Source organism: Coregonus lavaretus (assembly GCF_964263955.1).
Source record: "Coregonus lavaretus genome assembly, chromosome: 7".
In the NCBI taxonomy this organism is placed as follows: Eukaryota; Metazoa; Chordata; class Actinopteri; order Salmoniformes; family Salmonidae; genus Coregonus; species Coregonus lavaretus.
In genome coordinates, this window is record NC_139994.1 from 33,363,280 (window position 1) to 33,379,450 (window position 16,171).

At 42.1% G+C, this 16,171-nt stretch overlaps 1 protein-coding gene across 1 annotated transcript in view; it reads right to left on the reverse strand.

Moving 5' to 3' along the window:
* Positions 1–7,134, reverse strand: part of LOC311132239 (dolichyl-diphosphooligosaccharide--protein glycosyltransferase subunit STT3B-like) — an 86,286-nt gene extending 79,152 nt beyond the window's left edge. The window contains exon 1 of the mRNA XM_084165469.1: positions 6,654–7,134. Within this exon, the coding sequence (XP_084021595.1) occupies positions 6,654–6,913 (260 nt within the window). The 5' untranslated portion in view covers positions 6,914–7,134. The remainder of the gene's footprint in view (positions 1–6,653) is intronic.
* Positions 7,135–16,171: the final 9,037 nt, after the last annotated feature.

A 16,171-nucleotide genomic window follows, 5' to 3' on the forward strand; every position in this document is an offset into this window, starting at 1 on the left:
CCTTCTGGTAGAGATGGAAAGGCTTTCCCATAACCAGTCTCAATTACATGTTAACTACGAAGTAGCCTATACCTACCTGGCAGAATGATATGATTATTATTTGCATCAATCCAGCAGCAATTAGTTTTGCACACTACAATCACGAGCGCTACAGAAACATTGCTAACCCAAACTGGTGCCACTTGAATTAAAGGGTAACTGCACCCAAACATTTATTTCTTCCAGGAATTTGGGAAAAAAACTAGAGCCCTGAGCTGGATATAATTTGACACATCTTAGATTTCTGTTATAATATACCGCTTCCACTGTATACTGGGGTATCGCCCAAGCCTACCAGTCACAGAATATGCCAGCTAATCAGCTCCCGACCAGCAGCCATCTAGTAAATAATTATTCCAACGCACAAGAGAAACTATGGCCTAACCTTCACAATAATCCTTGCTTTCACAGCCCTTCGACTACTTGCAGTTACGCTACCTTAAACTCAACAGCACTCTAAAGGTCATCCACTAGCAAGTTTGTAAGGACAAGTTACAGAAGAGCTGTAGGCTAATATAGAAATAGATGAAAGATGGAAACAACTTTAACACGCTCAAGCGCTCAGCTATTTTAACTTCTCAGCCAAGATAGATTCAACAGTTGATCTTATTAAAGCACCTCTGCTTCAACTAGGCAACCCCATCAGCCTTACAAGAAATTCAATATTAATCTTATAACTTCGGAAAATAACTCCCACTGGATTCCCTGCCCAATGAAAAAAATTGACAATATATTTTCTTTGGCTCCTCCACTACCTCCTTTAGACTGGTTCAATGGCTGTAGACTACTTTTTTCCCCCTCTGCTTCCTTCCCCCTCTCTCCATGAAAGTGCGCTCTCCCACAGCAAACCTGCTGTCTTTTGTCAGGGAGTGAAGGTGCCCTTCTGCCCCTCGACCGCTGGCTGTCAGAGTTTCTAGCACCATCCGGCCTCCACCCCTCAAGTCCATCCCAGAGAGATAGGCAATATCCCAGATATCAAACGCAAACTCAAAGTTGACATGTTTTTTTTTTCTTATACATCAGCAGATTAGGTCCCTTAGATTCTGACCAACTTTCATGCCCTAGATTCTTGCTGTTTCTGTTCACCGAGATGCAAGGCCAAAGCGAGGGGGAGGCGAAAGCTGAAGTGTAACATATACAGCCAGGCGTGCACTCACACTACCGAAACTAAGCAATCATTCTGAGAGGATACACACACACACACCACTGCAGTCAAGACACGCTGTCAATTACACTAAAACAGGGCAGCGGTCTACGATGAGGTCACTAAAAGTGCATTGTGGGCGACACTATAGCCTAGGCCACTATTCAACTTTGTGGGATTAATAGGGTGGTAATTTGTGTCTCGCCGAGGGCGGCATATCGGCCAGGACTGGGCCTGATCAGCGTTGATTAGTCTATAAATTAAGAAAAGATTCCGTATCAAATTCTACCATGCCAGGCTGGAGAGGATTGGCCCATTGTCCATTTGATACATTAGCACATTATAGGCCTCAGAGCCAGAACCACCTTGTCGACTGCTGTTGAATAATTCATGAAGTCAGACACATCCAACCTTTTTTTAAAGACCGATTTATTAGCAAGCAATGAAAACGTGCATTGTATAAAAGAAAGTCCACAGCCTACAGCGCGCTACACACCGAGCATCTAGGGATGAGCTGCTCAAGCATCAAAAGGACAGTTGGAAAGAGGACATGCAGAATATTTAGACAGACTAAATTAGCAAAACAATTGCTTATAAAATCATTAGTAAACACTCCCACTATGAGGTAAAGTTAAACTACATGAAAATAAAGTTTCTAAAACAATCCTAAAATGAATGTAGGCCTATTTAAAACGTCTTCATCCATTACCGTCAGTTACACGGTTATTCAATTACCGTCACAGCCCTTCCTGTGGGTAGGAAGACTATACAGAGAGAGAGCAGGAGAAAAAACTGACAGAGAACAGCAATTGTGAGCCGTTTAAATGTCAGTTAAAAGTGGTAGCCAGAGTCCAGCAAGTGTGTGTAGTCCGTGGGAGAGGGTGGAAAATAAAAACAAGCCTGGGGATTTCGGCAGAATACTACCCTACATGTTTTGCAAACGATAAGTTTTATCCCATTGCACTAGTTCACCAACATCCCCCCCTGCATAAACTAACAAGAACAGCCTCACACAGAGACCTCTAAAAGATTAAGGCTTTATCTCCCTCACCCCATGATGCTGGCCTTCTCCAGGCAGAGACTGATATTTAAGGCCACTGGGGGCTTAGAGGTAAGCAATTAATCACATTAACAAATACTCCAGCGCACTGTCGTCCTCCATCACGGCGACGTTGCGTGGCATCTGGGTTGTTGACAGAAAGAGGCTCTCGATAGGCAGCCTCCGTAGCACACTTTCAGAATCACACCATTAGGTATGCCTATGTATATTTAATTTGGTAGGAATGGGGGGAACGTCAGCAATTGCCAATTCCGTGCGAGTAACTCAACCACAACCCCCATGTAGGCTGCGCATAGCTTCAGCCATCCTCATGAAATGCAATGAGGGTTGTACGTATAGGAGAAGCTTGCTCTTGGCTGCAGATGGCAACGACTCCACAAAACCTGCTCTAAGACTATTCACATTCATAACATTTTTATTTATTTTTAAACAGCAAGAGGCTTATACTCAATGAGACAGAAATTGAGGTAGAGACTGAAATCAACAAATGCATGTGCTTTGTAGTGGGTTGACAGATTCCGCAGTGTATATTTGTGAATGGAATAACCCAAAAACAAACAACTTTATATACCAGCAGAGCTTTTTATTGTGTTCCCCGGTGGCTCCCCTGGGCTCTAAGCTCCTTCCTGCCAGCTTAGCTCCTACGCGTGCTGCAGGTGCCCAGGGAGGGATCTGTCACAACCGCACGTCGGCCATATCGCCTCACCCACCGCCCCTGCCCCCTGGGCATGGGTACGTGGGAAATGGAAGTTAATCATGAGCTTAGCATCAAGGGCCTTGATTTAAAACAATAGGAGAATAAAAGTGGTCGTTCCTTCTGTATTGGGTGTGATATGAATTCAGTTATGCCGGGGACTGGAGTCTAACTGAAGCCAGAACACTGTCTTTGGCATTGAAAATGTGCTTCAAAGAATTGCACAGCGATTAGTCTCATCTCACGGGTCTCAACGCTTGGCTACATGAGCCTTCATCACACATCTGCCTGTCTTCATCTACAGGAGTGTCGATACAAGCCCAACAAAGGTTCCTTTTTACATGTCAATTAAATTATCATCAGGATGAATGTGTGATTTTTAAATCGATGAGTCACTTCCAAGAGGGTGGGTAGAGTGATCCAATGCGAAGAACACTAAAGAGGTAAAGATTCTTTCAACATGAGCACTCACTATCCAGAGTACATTGTTTAAATGCTGCTTTTGTTTGTTTTAACACACATTTTTTAAAAAATCTCTCCTCTTGGTTAATTAACCATTTCTGAGGTACATGCAATTCTGGCCTCTGCCTGTATTTGATGATGTAGGCTAAACACAATTGGAACTGAAGAGCCACAGCTCTGGTAAGCCCAATTCATTGCCGGGCATCGAATCAAATCAAGCCTCATGCCCAGTGCTGTGTGCTCCGAACAATGCATTACAGGGACTCTGAACATTTTTGTTTTACAAAGTTTGCCTCTCCACTGCAGGTAATCGGGCACTGCATATTTCATTAGCTGTTGGACAGATTGCGGCGACTGAGATGCTGTAGGGAATAAACGTAGGTTTTGGGATACTCATCAGCCAAGCCTCTGTTAAACATAATCAGAATTGGATCCTTACCACATAATGCTTTAGAGTAACTGTGTTCACAGTGAGTTGCACTCTCCTTGCTTCAAGTAATTTGCTTTTGATACATGTTCAAGTTACAAAACATTGAAGACTAACCCAATAATGAGATGGAATAGCTTGACGGAACAGCAATTCCATTTGGCATATTGTCTGCTGCCGAAGGGGACCTTGAAAACAGGTTCTCTAGACAGCTCAGAGGCCATTAAATGTGCATGATACATTTGTCAAAGAAATCCTTCTGCGTTAGGCTATGTCATATAAGAAATACATGAGCATTGGAATGCATCTTTATTTATGATTCTCATTTAAATCCAATAGGGGATAACTAAACACTTTCGAAGGAGTATGTAGCATCGTTGTTGGCCTTTATTGTACATTTCAAAGACAAAATATAGATACTTCTTACCATTGTATGTGTTAGAAGCGTGAGCTATAGGCTACTCTTTGTAATGCCAATTATCACTGATGACTTCTGCCGCTCTCACTGCAGCTAGCCTATACACTAACATGAGAGAAGCTAGAGAGTTCAGCATGTATTGCTTCAGTTTAATCCACCTACGAGATCTTCATTCTGGTGGGCAATGAAAGGGTATAGCTGTGGCCTAAGGCCTGTGTGATTCACCCATATAATCTGGGTTTATCGGTCCTAGCAGATGAGGGATTGCCGCCTGTTGTTTTACCGATCAATAGAGGGTTAGCCTAATCAACTTAAGCCTCAGATCGCACAGAGACGGAACTGGTTGCCTGGCAAAGAATCCACCAGGCTTTCTTTCTCTCCCTCCCTCACCTTGAGCAAAGCGCCAGTTTGCAAGATCAAAGGTGATCGAGATACACAGCGAGCGTCCATCTACGGCTCAGGCTCCAAGCGCCAGCCTTGGCTTTGGCTAGGAGACACACCTATGGTACCCTCGAGGTGGGTTTGTTTGTGTGCGTGTATCACCACAGATGAAACCCAGTGCTTAAACCCTTCCTGAACATCCAGCTCATTATCTCTGTGACGGAGCCTCTTTCCCTCCCATCGCTCCTCTGACAGAATAGGCCCTACATGTGCACTGTCTGGATGGAAACCAGACAGTGCCTTGTGGTTTGAGTTTCAGTACGCTCAATGCGGTGTTTGCAATCCCCTCAGTCAGTCAATGCAGCAACTTGACGAATGAGATGTGCTGTATTTGTTTAAATGAACCAAGGGATGTTTTGGCAACTCCAATCAATAATTTTTTTTTGACATGAGCTTCTACACAAAACATGACACTGATTGCCTGGTGTTTTAAACAGGTAGCCTACGGACCAGATAAGGCAAATACAATGTACTATCTATATATATATATATATATATATATATATATATATATATATATATAATTACTGTAATAGCCCCAACTGTTCTCCAACAGTACAAGATGTGTGTGTGTGTGTGTGTGTGTGTGGGGGGGGGGGGGGGGGGGGGGGGGGGGGTGTTAAAAATAACTTGTCATGCCACTCACTGTTCCATCACGAACAATGTTTGCATATTTCAATATTAGCTTGGCATACTGCTGATAAAGCCAATCTCGCATTTTCATATTGCCTGCTTGTTCAACATAATGGTTCAACATAATGGTTAGCTTCAGATAACTGGAGAAGAGGCTCGACCAAAATCAAAATCAATAGCAGCATTATAGCATCCAGGCAACCATGATGACTAAATCAGTCCTCAGATCAGCATGAAATGTGTTTATAGCCATCATGTAGCCTATTCTGTTCTCGCTGTCAAGTAAAACACTCTTGATGATTTATCGATCGCAAGCATTCGGATGTTAAAAAAACACAGAACAAGGCTCAACACAAACTTGATGTCATTAAATAATTGATTTGAGGAACGTTCGGAATGATCTAACTCTAAGAATAACAAGAGACTTACAAAAATCTGCTGCATCAAATAAGACACGTCCGGAAGAGAGCTTGATAGATGGGTGAATGATCTTCCCACCATCCCCTGGTTACCTAGTAAATCACACAGCTAGCTAACCATTTACCTTACAAAAAGGCTGGGAAACCATGTGACCACCCAAGGCAGCAATTATGTTGCATTGGACCCATCCCAAATGGCACCCTTTTCCCTATATAGTGCACTACTTTTGACCAGGGCCCATAGGGTGTCATGTGGGATTCACCCAATGCAATTTTGCTGAGGAAGTCGTCTGGAACTCTACTTGAAGGTACTTGATACAGACAACACACAATCTAGGCAAAGCTTGGTGCTTAGTGTGGGAGAGGAATAATAGTAGCCACGATAACCTCGACTTTGGCTAGGATACCCAACTTTGACGAGTTAGTGAATAAATGAATGAGTGAATGACTAGAACAATACAGTTCTATGCCTATTCCTCATGAGGAAATGTCCAGGATGTTCTGACCTCAGGACATTGCTTGCCTAGCTAATTTTAGCTAGCTGACTAACAATCTGTCAGCCTATTCATAACACTGAACAAATTGTTGATTTCCAGGTTGTCCTGTCCTGTGCTAGCTATATAACGTTAGCTATTACCTAGCTAGTTAACGTTACTCATATTTCAAAGACCGTTCGGGAAAGCAGGGAAAGTTCTGCAAACGGGGAAGTTGTGCATGAAAGTTTACTACGAAAACTGCATTATGAGGTCAAGGAGATAGATCGAGACATTACCATGCAGTCAAATGAAGTGAGGCATCAACCCATCTAGAACAGCAGCAAGAATGACTCGCTTCTAACTAGCAATACTCTTGACTGCAACGCAACCAACGTTAGCTTTGGCTAGCTAGCTAATACTGTAGATAGCTAACTACTTACCATGGATCGAACTCGTGGATGATGCTCTCGAACCGGATCACTGCAAAAAGTCTAGCACTGAAGCCTGCCAACCAGGCCAAAAAAAGAATAGTAAACGAGAGTAAAGACTGCCACCCCGCTGGCTGTGCCAGTCCGCCAGAGAGGCCTCCTTTGCCCCCACCTCCACCCACGGCGTTTGGTCGGCTGTTACCATGCAGCGAGCCCCCGGCATTCGGGGAAGCTTTATGCTTGCCGTCCGTGGCTGTGTGCTGCTCCGCCATATTCTGCGTGCTTTGCGGCGTCGGTGTGTTTGAAAGAGTAGTGAGCACGCTCCCCTATCTCCCTCTATTCCCGTACTGCTCCTAAGGTTTGACGTGCTTTTCGCTCCTTGTCTTTGCTGTAAGTCCACCGGCTTTTTATTCACATTCGTAAGTGACAACCACCATTACATCCCGCACGCTCCTGCAACATTTCATCAGATTGATTGCAGATGGAAGGGAGTGGGCGGGACAACAAGAAGCACTGATAGCCTCTCACAGAACGACAGATACAACAGGGCGGAGCCAAAGACTGCTGAGCGGTTGGATATTCAAAACCAATCCCGCGCAAGTACTACATTGACAGACCGATTTATTTACCAATGGAATATCACAACCTACATAAGAACATTGAAACCCCTGGAAATGTATTATAGTGGCTACAATATAATTGTTATATCCCGATAAAAATTAGTAATTATGGTTTATTTAATCATTTACTGTGTGGATTTGACAATGATTAAAATATTGGCCAAGCTGCGCACAGAGTAGTTGCATAATACAGATCCCTGACTCTGAGAATGGAATGGGTTGTCTTGTCTTGTAGACAAGAAAGAGACTGTGAGATTGTGAAGATGAATAATGTTTTATGTGAAGTGATATTTATATTGCCCTTGGATGTTCTCTGCTGGGGCATGGGTATTAATAAAGATTGATGTGTTCTCATCACTATTTGTCCCACAGCAAAGACAAAAGTACACCATACATCATTGTGTAACCTAGGTATACAGTGCATTCAGAAAGTATCCAGACCTCTTGACTTTTTCCACATTTTGTTACGTTACAGCCTTATTCTAAAATTGATGAAATAGTTTTTTTTCCCCTCATCAATCTACACACAATACCCCATAATGACAAAGGAAAAACTGGTTTTTAGACATGTATAGAAGAAATGTATAAAAAATAATGAACTGAAATATCACATTTACATAAGTATTCATACCCTTTACTCTGTACTTTGTTGAAGCACCTTTGGCAGCAATTACAGCCTCAAGTCTTCTTGGGCATGACGCTACAAGCTTGCCATACCTGTATTTGGGGAGTTTCTCTCATACTGCAGATCCTCTCAAGCTCTGTCAGGTTGGATGGGGAGCGTCGCTGCACAGCTATTTTCAGGTCTTTCCAGAGATGTTCGATCAGGTTCAAGTCCGGGCTCTGGCTGGGCCACTCAAGGACATTCAGGTCCTTAGTGCTCTGGAGCAGGTTTTCATCAAGGATCTCTCTGTACTTTGCTCCGTTCATCTTTCCCTCGATCCTGACTAGTCTCCCAGTCCCTACCACTGAAAAACATCCCCACAGCACGATGCTGCCACCACCTTGCTTCACCGTAGGGATGGTGCCAGGTTTCCTCCAGACGTGACCCCTGGCATTCAGGCCAAAGAGTTCAATCTTGGTTTCATTAGACCAGAGAATCTTGTTTCTCATGGTCTGAGAGTCCTTTAGGTGCCTTTTGGCAAACTCCAAGAGGCTGTCATGTGCCTTTTACTGAGGAGTGGCTTCCGTCTGGACACTCTACCATAAAGGCCTGATTGGTGGAGTGCTGCAGAGATGGTTGTCCTTCTGGAAGTATCTCCCATCTCCACAGAAGAACTATGGAGCTCTGTCAGAGTGACCATCGGGTTCTTGGTCACCTTCTTGACCAAGGCCCTTCTCCCCTGATTGCTCAGTTTGGCCGGGCAGCCAGCTCTTGGAAGAGTCTTGGTGGTTCCAAACTTCTTCCATTTAAGAATGATGGAGGCCACTGTGTTCTTGGGGACCTTCAATGCTGCAGGAATGTTTTGGTTCCCTTCCCCAGATCTGTGCCTCGACACAATCCTTTCTCAGAGCTCTACGGACAATTCCTTCAACCTCCTGGCTTGGTTTTTGCTCTGACATGCACTGTCAACTGTGGGACTTTAGATAGACAGGTGTGTGCCTTTCCAAATAATGTCCAATCAATTGAATTTTCAGGTTGACTTGTAGAAACATCTCAAGGAGGATCAATGGAAACAGGATGCACCTGAGCTCAATTTCGAGTCTCATAGCAAACGGTCTGAATACTTATGTAAATAAGGTATTTCTGTTTTTGAATTTTTTATTCATTTGCAAAAAATTCTAAAAACCTGTTTTCGCTTTGTCATTATGGGGTATTGATGAGGGGGAAAAAGTATTTAATCCATTTTAGAATAAGCCTGTAACGTAATAAAATGTGGGAAAAGTCAAGTGGTCTGAATACTTTCCGAATGCACTGTAGCTCTCTGGATAATACAGTTTACAGCTTTTATACTACGCTATTTAGATGTGGAGGCATCAACAGAGAAAACGGGTGAGTTTTTTTTATTGAGTGTGATACGATTGATTGAAGATCAATAGATTGAATGATTGGTTGATTTAAAGGCTATAATATTGGATTCTGCCACAAAGGTATTTGTGTGCGCAATATCAAACACATTCATCACGATATGTTCCATGAGACAAGAAAGACTCATGGGTAGTTTACATCTCTGGAGGGAAAACTAATGTGGGTATTATAACAGCACTTCTTACTATAATGCATACCACTTTGTATTGAACTGACATAAACATAAACATAAAAGGTATAACTTGACAAGTTGCTGGAATAGAGCATCTGTTGCATACTTGGCTGTTATGTTTATATTAGGTTAATAGTTTCAAGGCAAAATGCACAGTCCTTGCCCTTGGAAAATATCTCTTCACAGCATTTTACCCTGAACAATAGTGAAGTAGGCTTTTCTATAAAATACAGGGCCATTGAATAATTTTTTAAAAACTGTGATCTTGGGAAATATTGAATATGAATAAATATAAAGAATAATATGATATGAACAGAATTAAATAGATAGCCTATCTAACAATCATTTCATTCAACTCACTTCCCTCCAGTGCAACATCTGTGTTGCCTCAGTGAGGGATAAGTTATTGACTGTGAAAGTTGATTGCCTCTTATGTGTTCATTGTGTGGTTGGGTTACACCGTATAACACAACAGGACAATGAACTCATAAGAGGCAATCAACTTTCAGAGTCAATGTACAGAACAAGTGACCATTGGGTCACATAGAAAATGGGAAGAATATTCATCATAGAACATTGGTGGGTAATTGAAGCTTGGGCCAGCTTAATGGTGAGCCTGGATAGAGAGATGATGGAGAGAGAGATAAGAGGGGGATAAAGAGAAGTGGGAAAAACAGGCACAGATTTAAGAGGGGAATTCAAGGAATTAACAAAGCAGCAAGATTGTATAGGCTGAGACAGGATAAAAAAGAATAGACTAAGAGGGAAGAGTAGTAAAGAAAGAGTGATAGTGTGATGTCTTGCAGGTAGACCAGAATCGGATTAGGTCTGTAATACAGAGAAACCACTGCAGAAGTGTGCTATTGCTGCAGCTCAGAGCCAATGGGAGGAATTCAGCTAGAGAAAGTGTCTCTCATTCATCACAAATGGCTATATATTTCACCACAGTAACATTAGCCTCCAGAAAATCCTGAAAGTGTGACCTTTGAATCAGTGAAAAATACAATGCTGTGAAGATAGTTTCAATGGCATCCCATTGTCACAGAACAGATTAAAACAAGCTGCTTTGGGTGCAGATGCAGGGCAGGGCAGATTCACTTGCTTCTGTCTCCTGAGAGAGAGCCTTGAGTGTCTGTTTGTTCCTCTCTGTCTTTTATTGTTTCTTATTTACTGGCTTTCATGAGTTCTTTACATTTACATTTTAGTCATTTAGCAGACGCTCTTATCCAGAGCGACTTACATTATTTTTTATTAATAATCAATCATACTGGCCCCCCGTGGGAATCAAACCCACAACCCTGGCGTTGCAAACGCCATGCTCTACCAACTGAGCTACATCCCTGCCGGCCATTCCCTCCCCTACCCTGGACGACGCTGGGCCAATTGTGCACCGCCCAATGGGTCTCCCGGTCGCGGCCGGCTACGACAGAGCCTGGATTCGAACCAGGATCTCTAGTGGCACAGCTAGCACTGCGATGCAGTGCCTTAGACCACTGCGCCACTCGGGAGGCATGCAGCGAGAGAGACTATTTAAGACAGTCGGCAGGTGCTTACTCAGCCAAGGCCTAGCATACAAAGATTCAAGATGGCGGGAGTTCAGGTGGGCCTTCGCTCTTCAGCTTCCTTTTGGAAGTTTTCTTGGTAAGCCATTTTCATTCAAGATTGCGGGTTGGGGGCTTCAAATCTAGTAAACAATCTGAGGTTCATAACTTATTTGTCATGGCTCACAAGTGTACACAATTAGGTATAAAAAGGGAAAAAGAAGGCCCCCTTTTCCCTTGGCTCTCAAGCAATGTGAGCAACATCAGGTTGAAAATAGTCATAATCCTCTATTTGTCTGTTGGGTCATAAGGGATAAGCAGGGTCTGCTCTGAGGTTGAGAAGGTAAAGAGGCCTGCTGGTGGTACCACAATATCATCCAAATTGAAGGGTCTTTGAAACAGACATAGTCTGTCTAAGAGCTTTGGAGTGGAAGTTCCATTCCATACATCCATCGATCGGCTCAAGCTATTTGTCGGGGTTTCACACAGTAGGCCTCCAATCATCTCAAATCACTCAAAATTGTGCTTCTTCTCGTTATGTAAGCTGGGGCAAGTCACGGATGACCTCCCTCATTGCCACAGTTCTGAGAAACACGTATTCTGCAATGTACTTTTTAATGATGCCTCCAATGGTGCAGAGTGTTATCTGGTGGCACAATCTGTTATACAAGTTGGAAATCAAGAGGATTCAGAAAAGCAAACGCATGAAGTTCCAGCATTAACCACTTGCCTTGCCTTGCACAATAAGCTAAAGAAGCTACATAAAAGCAAAGGTAAGCAACTTACCAAATTATAATATAAAACTGATAATAATTTAACTAACATCACTTGCATGTAAAAACACAGAGACAGGATGTTATGTCTTCATTTGTTTATAAAATAGCCAGATGTCTAGTCTATTCTTTAGAATCTTTTTAACAGCTTCTTTCTCTTATTTTACAAGCTCTACAATGTACCAAACAGAGTTAGAAACCATTTAAATGTTTATGTATGAAAGCAGGGACTTTTAACAATATAAAGGGCTAAACAGCATGCGGTACTCCAGAGCCTGCACGCATTGACTCCATTGAGCTCTCCCTATTCTAACAGTGCTACAACCTCAAGAACAGCACAGCATATGCAGCTGTGCATCACAATCCCGAGTGGAAAATAGACATACAATATGCAATTGAAAGAGTATCTCTATTTATTCTGACCAAAGACACCATATTTTATCATGTAAACAAATAAAAGAAACAGAAAACAGACCTAGAAAGCCTATTGTACTCTACAAGGTGCGTGGCGGCAAGTAGCTTAGTGGTTAAGAGCGTTGTGCCAGTAACCGAAAGGTTGCTGGTTCTAATCCCTGAGCTGACTAGGTGAAAAATCTGTCGATGTGCCCTTGAGCAAGACACTTAACCATAATTGCTCCTGTAAGTCGATCTGGATAAGAGCGTCTGCTAAATGACTAAAAGGTAGAAATGCATACAATAGAGACATACACAAAAAAGCCATTGTTGGGCCCTTTTCAATATGTTCACATAGAAAACCTACAGTTGGGTTCAAATCATGTATTACAAAGGTAGGAACAGGTTCTAAATAAAATGGCTCTATTAAACCTGCCCAAATTAAATCATGTTTCTATGGCAACATAATACTAATCCAATTTCACCAAAGCTTGTTCATTTCTTTTTAACACAAACAACCTTTGGTTATGCAAAGTGGTGTTAAAGGGGGCAGAAAGCCAAATGAGCTCTGGTGTTAATATATGTGGGTATCAACTGTCTTAACCCTGGTTGGCAGCTTTCGTTCATTCACTCAACTGTAAGGGGTGAAATTTGCTCTGAAAGTGTGTATGTCTGAGAGTGTGTCAAGTTGACTATAGTCTCACTTGGCCAGATTTACAGCACTGTGCATAGTAGTAGGCAGACAATGTGAGACTACGGACTCTGGCTTGCGCGACATGCCAAGATATAATTTACTTGCAATATCATATCTATCATCCAAGAAAAGGGTAATGTTAGTTAGGAGTACTATAAACTCTTAGAAAAAAGGGTTAAAAAAACCCACTTTTAAGGTCTGAAAAGATCTGACAAGCTTTACTTTTGAATTGTAATGTCCTTTAAACAATTTGTTCTGGTCAAGATCATGCATGTAACTGCATTCCAAATTATAATAATAATAACACGGCTAGACAGGGCAACTGACACAAAGAACACAGCTGACGCTTCAAAGGACAAGGACACCAAGGAGCACAGTTATTAACAAAAGCCTTTCTAAAGTGAAAGGTATTTAGGACCTAGCTGCTCCCTATGATCCCTCCTGAGGTTGATGGCCTGCCATTCAGGAATGAGAAATGTTACATGTGAAAAACAGTTGCACTTGGCCTGACATCATCCCACAGACAAAAATATGATTCAGATGTTGAAAACAAGTGTGAATCCCAATTTCCAAGCTACCTCGGCTGACGAATAGCCTCGCTCTGACATTCCTGAGCTTCCAACGCTTGCCATTTAATTTGAAAAACAACAGATTTATGGGATGTTACTTGGGTGACACCCCCAAAACTAGACAGCAATATTCTGGCAGCAATATTCTATACAAGAAGAGCAGAAGACTGCTCCACTGAATTACATCAACCATGATGACAAACTTATCCAAACAGGGTACATGTTGGTTTTAAAGGGGCAGTGCAGTTAAAAACGTGATATTTGCTGGTTTTTTTAAATGATATTTCCACACTCTAACCATCCACAGGTTTTATGCGAGTAAAGTTATGCCATATAAAAAAAATCATGACAGCTGTGATGGAAACAGGAAGTTTCGGTACAATTATAAATGCCTACAGATCATTTGTTCGTTCGACATGGTGGGATCTTTTTGTGTCGGTAAAATCTTTTACGTGAGAAATGGCGGTGGAAACGCCTTTATGCGCAAATATTGATATAACAACCATCATATCGAAGTAAACTTGGAGTCATGCGATGACATGGTGTGTGGTCCTCCCTCTACGACTCGGGAAACCATGCAGTTTATTAGGCTACAGATGAAATAAGTTATGATGAACTTCAGAGGGTGGTGAAAGTGCACAGTGATCTTGATGCTCCTTTCCAATAAATATCGAGGGTCTTATTCTGGTGACATGATGATTGATGCTTGACTGTTGTTTGACAAATACAAATATTATCGCTCTTATCCATAATAATCTCATCATGTAGACTAGCCTACCTGCACTGTATCTGCGAGCTGTTGGATGTAGCGCACATGCCAAGAACAGAGTAGGCACATTTACTATTTAACGCAACAGTTTGTGTGACAAAACTATCCATAGAGTTGAAAATGCGATGGAAACACATTGAACTTTGGATTTTGCAAAGCTGTCATCAAGGCAAAGGGTGGCTATTTGAAGAATCTCAAATATAAAATATATTTTGATTTGTTTAACACTTTTTTGGTTACTACATAATTCGATATGTTATTTCATAGTTTTGATGTCTTCACTGTTATTCTACAATGTAGAAATAGTAAAAATAAAGAAAAACCATTGAATGAGTAGGTGTTCTTAAACTTTTGACCGGTAGTGTACATCAGTCGGGTTTTAGACCAGGTCATAGCACTACCTCTGCTGCATCCCTAGTTATAAATGATGTGGTTAACTGTATGGATAAAAGGCAACATTGTGAAGCCCTCTTCATTGACCTGTCAAAGTCTTTAGATACTGTTGATCACTCACTGCTAACTCAATTGGCCTAGACCAGGCTACATGTAACTAGTAAAAAAAAAATTGACAGATAAAACTCAACATGTATCTACTGATGGTGTTAAATCAGGTTTCCTGGATATTACGAAAGGTGTCCCGCAGGGGTCGATTCTCGGTCCTGTACCTTTTACTGTTTACATTAACAATATCGACTTGTCTGTAAAAAATTGTACCATTTGTATGCCGATAATACTGTTGTGTAGCTAATGCCCCCAGGGTTGACCAGGCTCTATCTGAACTACAGTCTGCCTTCATTGTATTACAGAAAAACTTTATTGACCTGAAATTAGTATTGAATGCAAGTAAAACTAAGTATATGTTGTTCTCTAGAGCACATAAAAATAACTCTGATGATTTAAGCATATACAGTGCATTCGGAAAGTATTCAGACCCCTTCCCTTTTTCCACATTTTGTCACATTACAGCCTTATTCTAAAATGGATTAAATTACCTTTTTCGCTCATCAATCTACACACAATACACCATAATGACAAAGCGAAAACAAGTTTTTAGAATTTGTTGCAAATGAATAAAAAAAATATATACCTTACCTTATTTACATAAGTATTCAGACCGTTTGCTATGAGACTCGAAATTGAGCTCAGGTGCATCCTGTTTCCATTGATCACCCTTGAGATGTTTCTACAACTTGATTGGAGTCCACCTGGGGTAAATTAAATTGATTGGACATAATTTGGAAAGGCACACACCTGTCTATATAAGGTCCCACAGTTGACAGTGCATGTCAGAGCAAATACCAATCCATGAGGTCGATGGAATTGTCCGTAGAGCTTCGAGACAGGATTGTGTCAAGGCACAGATCTGGGGAATGGTACCAAAACATTTCTTCAGCATTGAAAGTCCCCAAGAACACAGTGGCCTCCATCATTCCTAAATGGAAGAAGTTTGGAACCACCAAGACTCTTCCTAGAGCTGGCCTGAGCCGGGCTCTTGGAGGTGACCAAGAACCCGATGGTCACTCTGACAGAGCTACATAGTTCTTCTGTGGAGATGGGAGAACCTTACAGAAGGACAACCATCTCTGCAGCACTCCACCAATCAGGCCTTTATGGTAGAGTGGCCAGACGGAAGCCACTCCTCAGTAAAGGGCACATGACGGCCCGCTTGGAGTTACGCACAACAGGTACCAAAAGGCACCTAAAGGACTCTCAGACCATGAGAAACAAGATTCTCTGGTCTGATGAAACCAAAATTGAACTATTTGGCCTGAATGCCAAGCGTCACATCTGGAGGAAACCTGGCTCCATCCCTACGGTGAAGCATGTTAGTGGCAGCATCATGCTGTGGTGATGTTTTTCAGCGGCAGGGACTGGGAGACTAGTCAGGATCGAGGGAAAGATGAACAGAGCAAAGTACAGAGAGATCCTTGATGAAAACCTGCTCCAGAGCAGGACCTCAGACTGGGGTG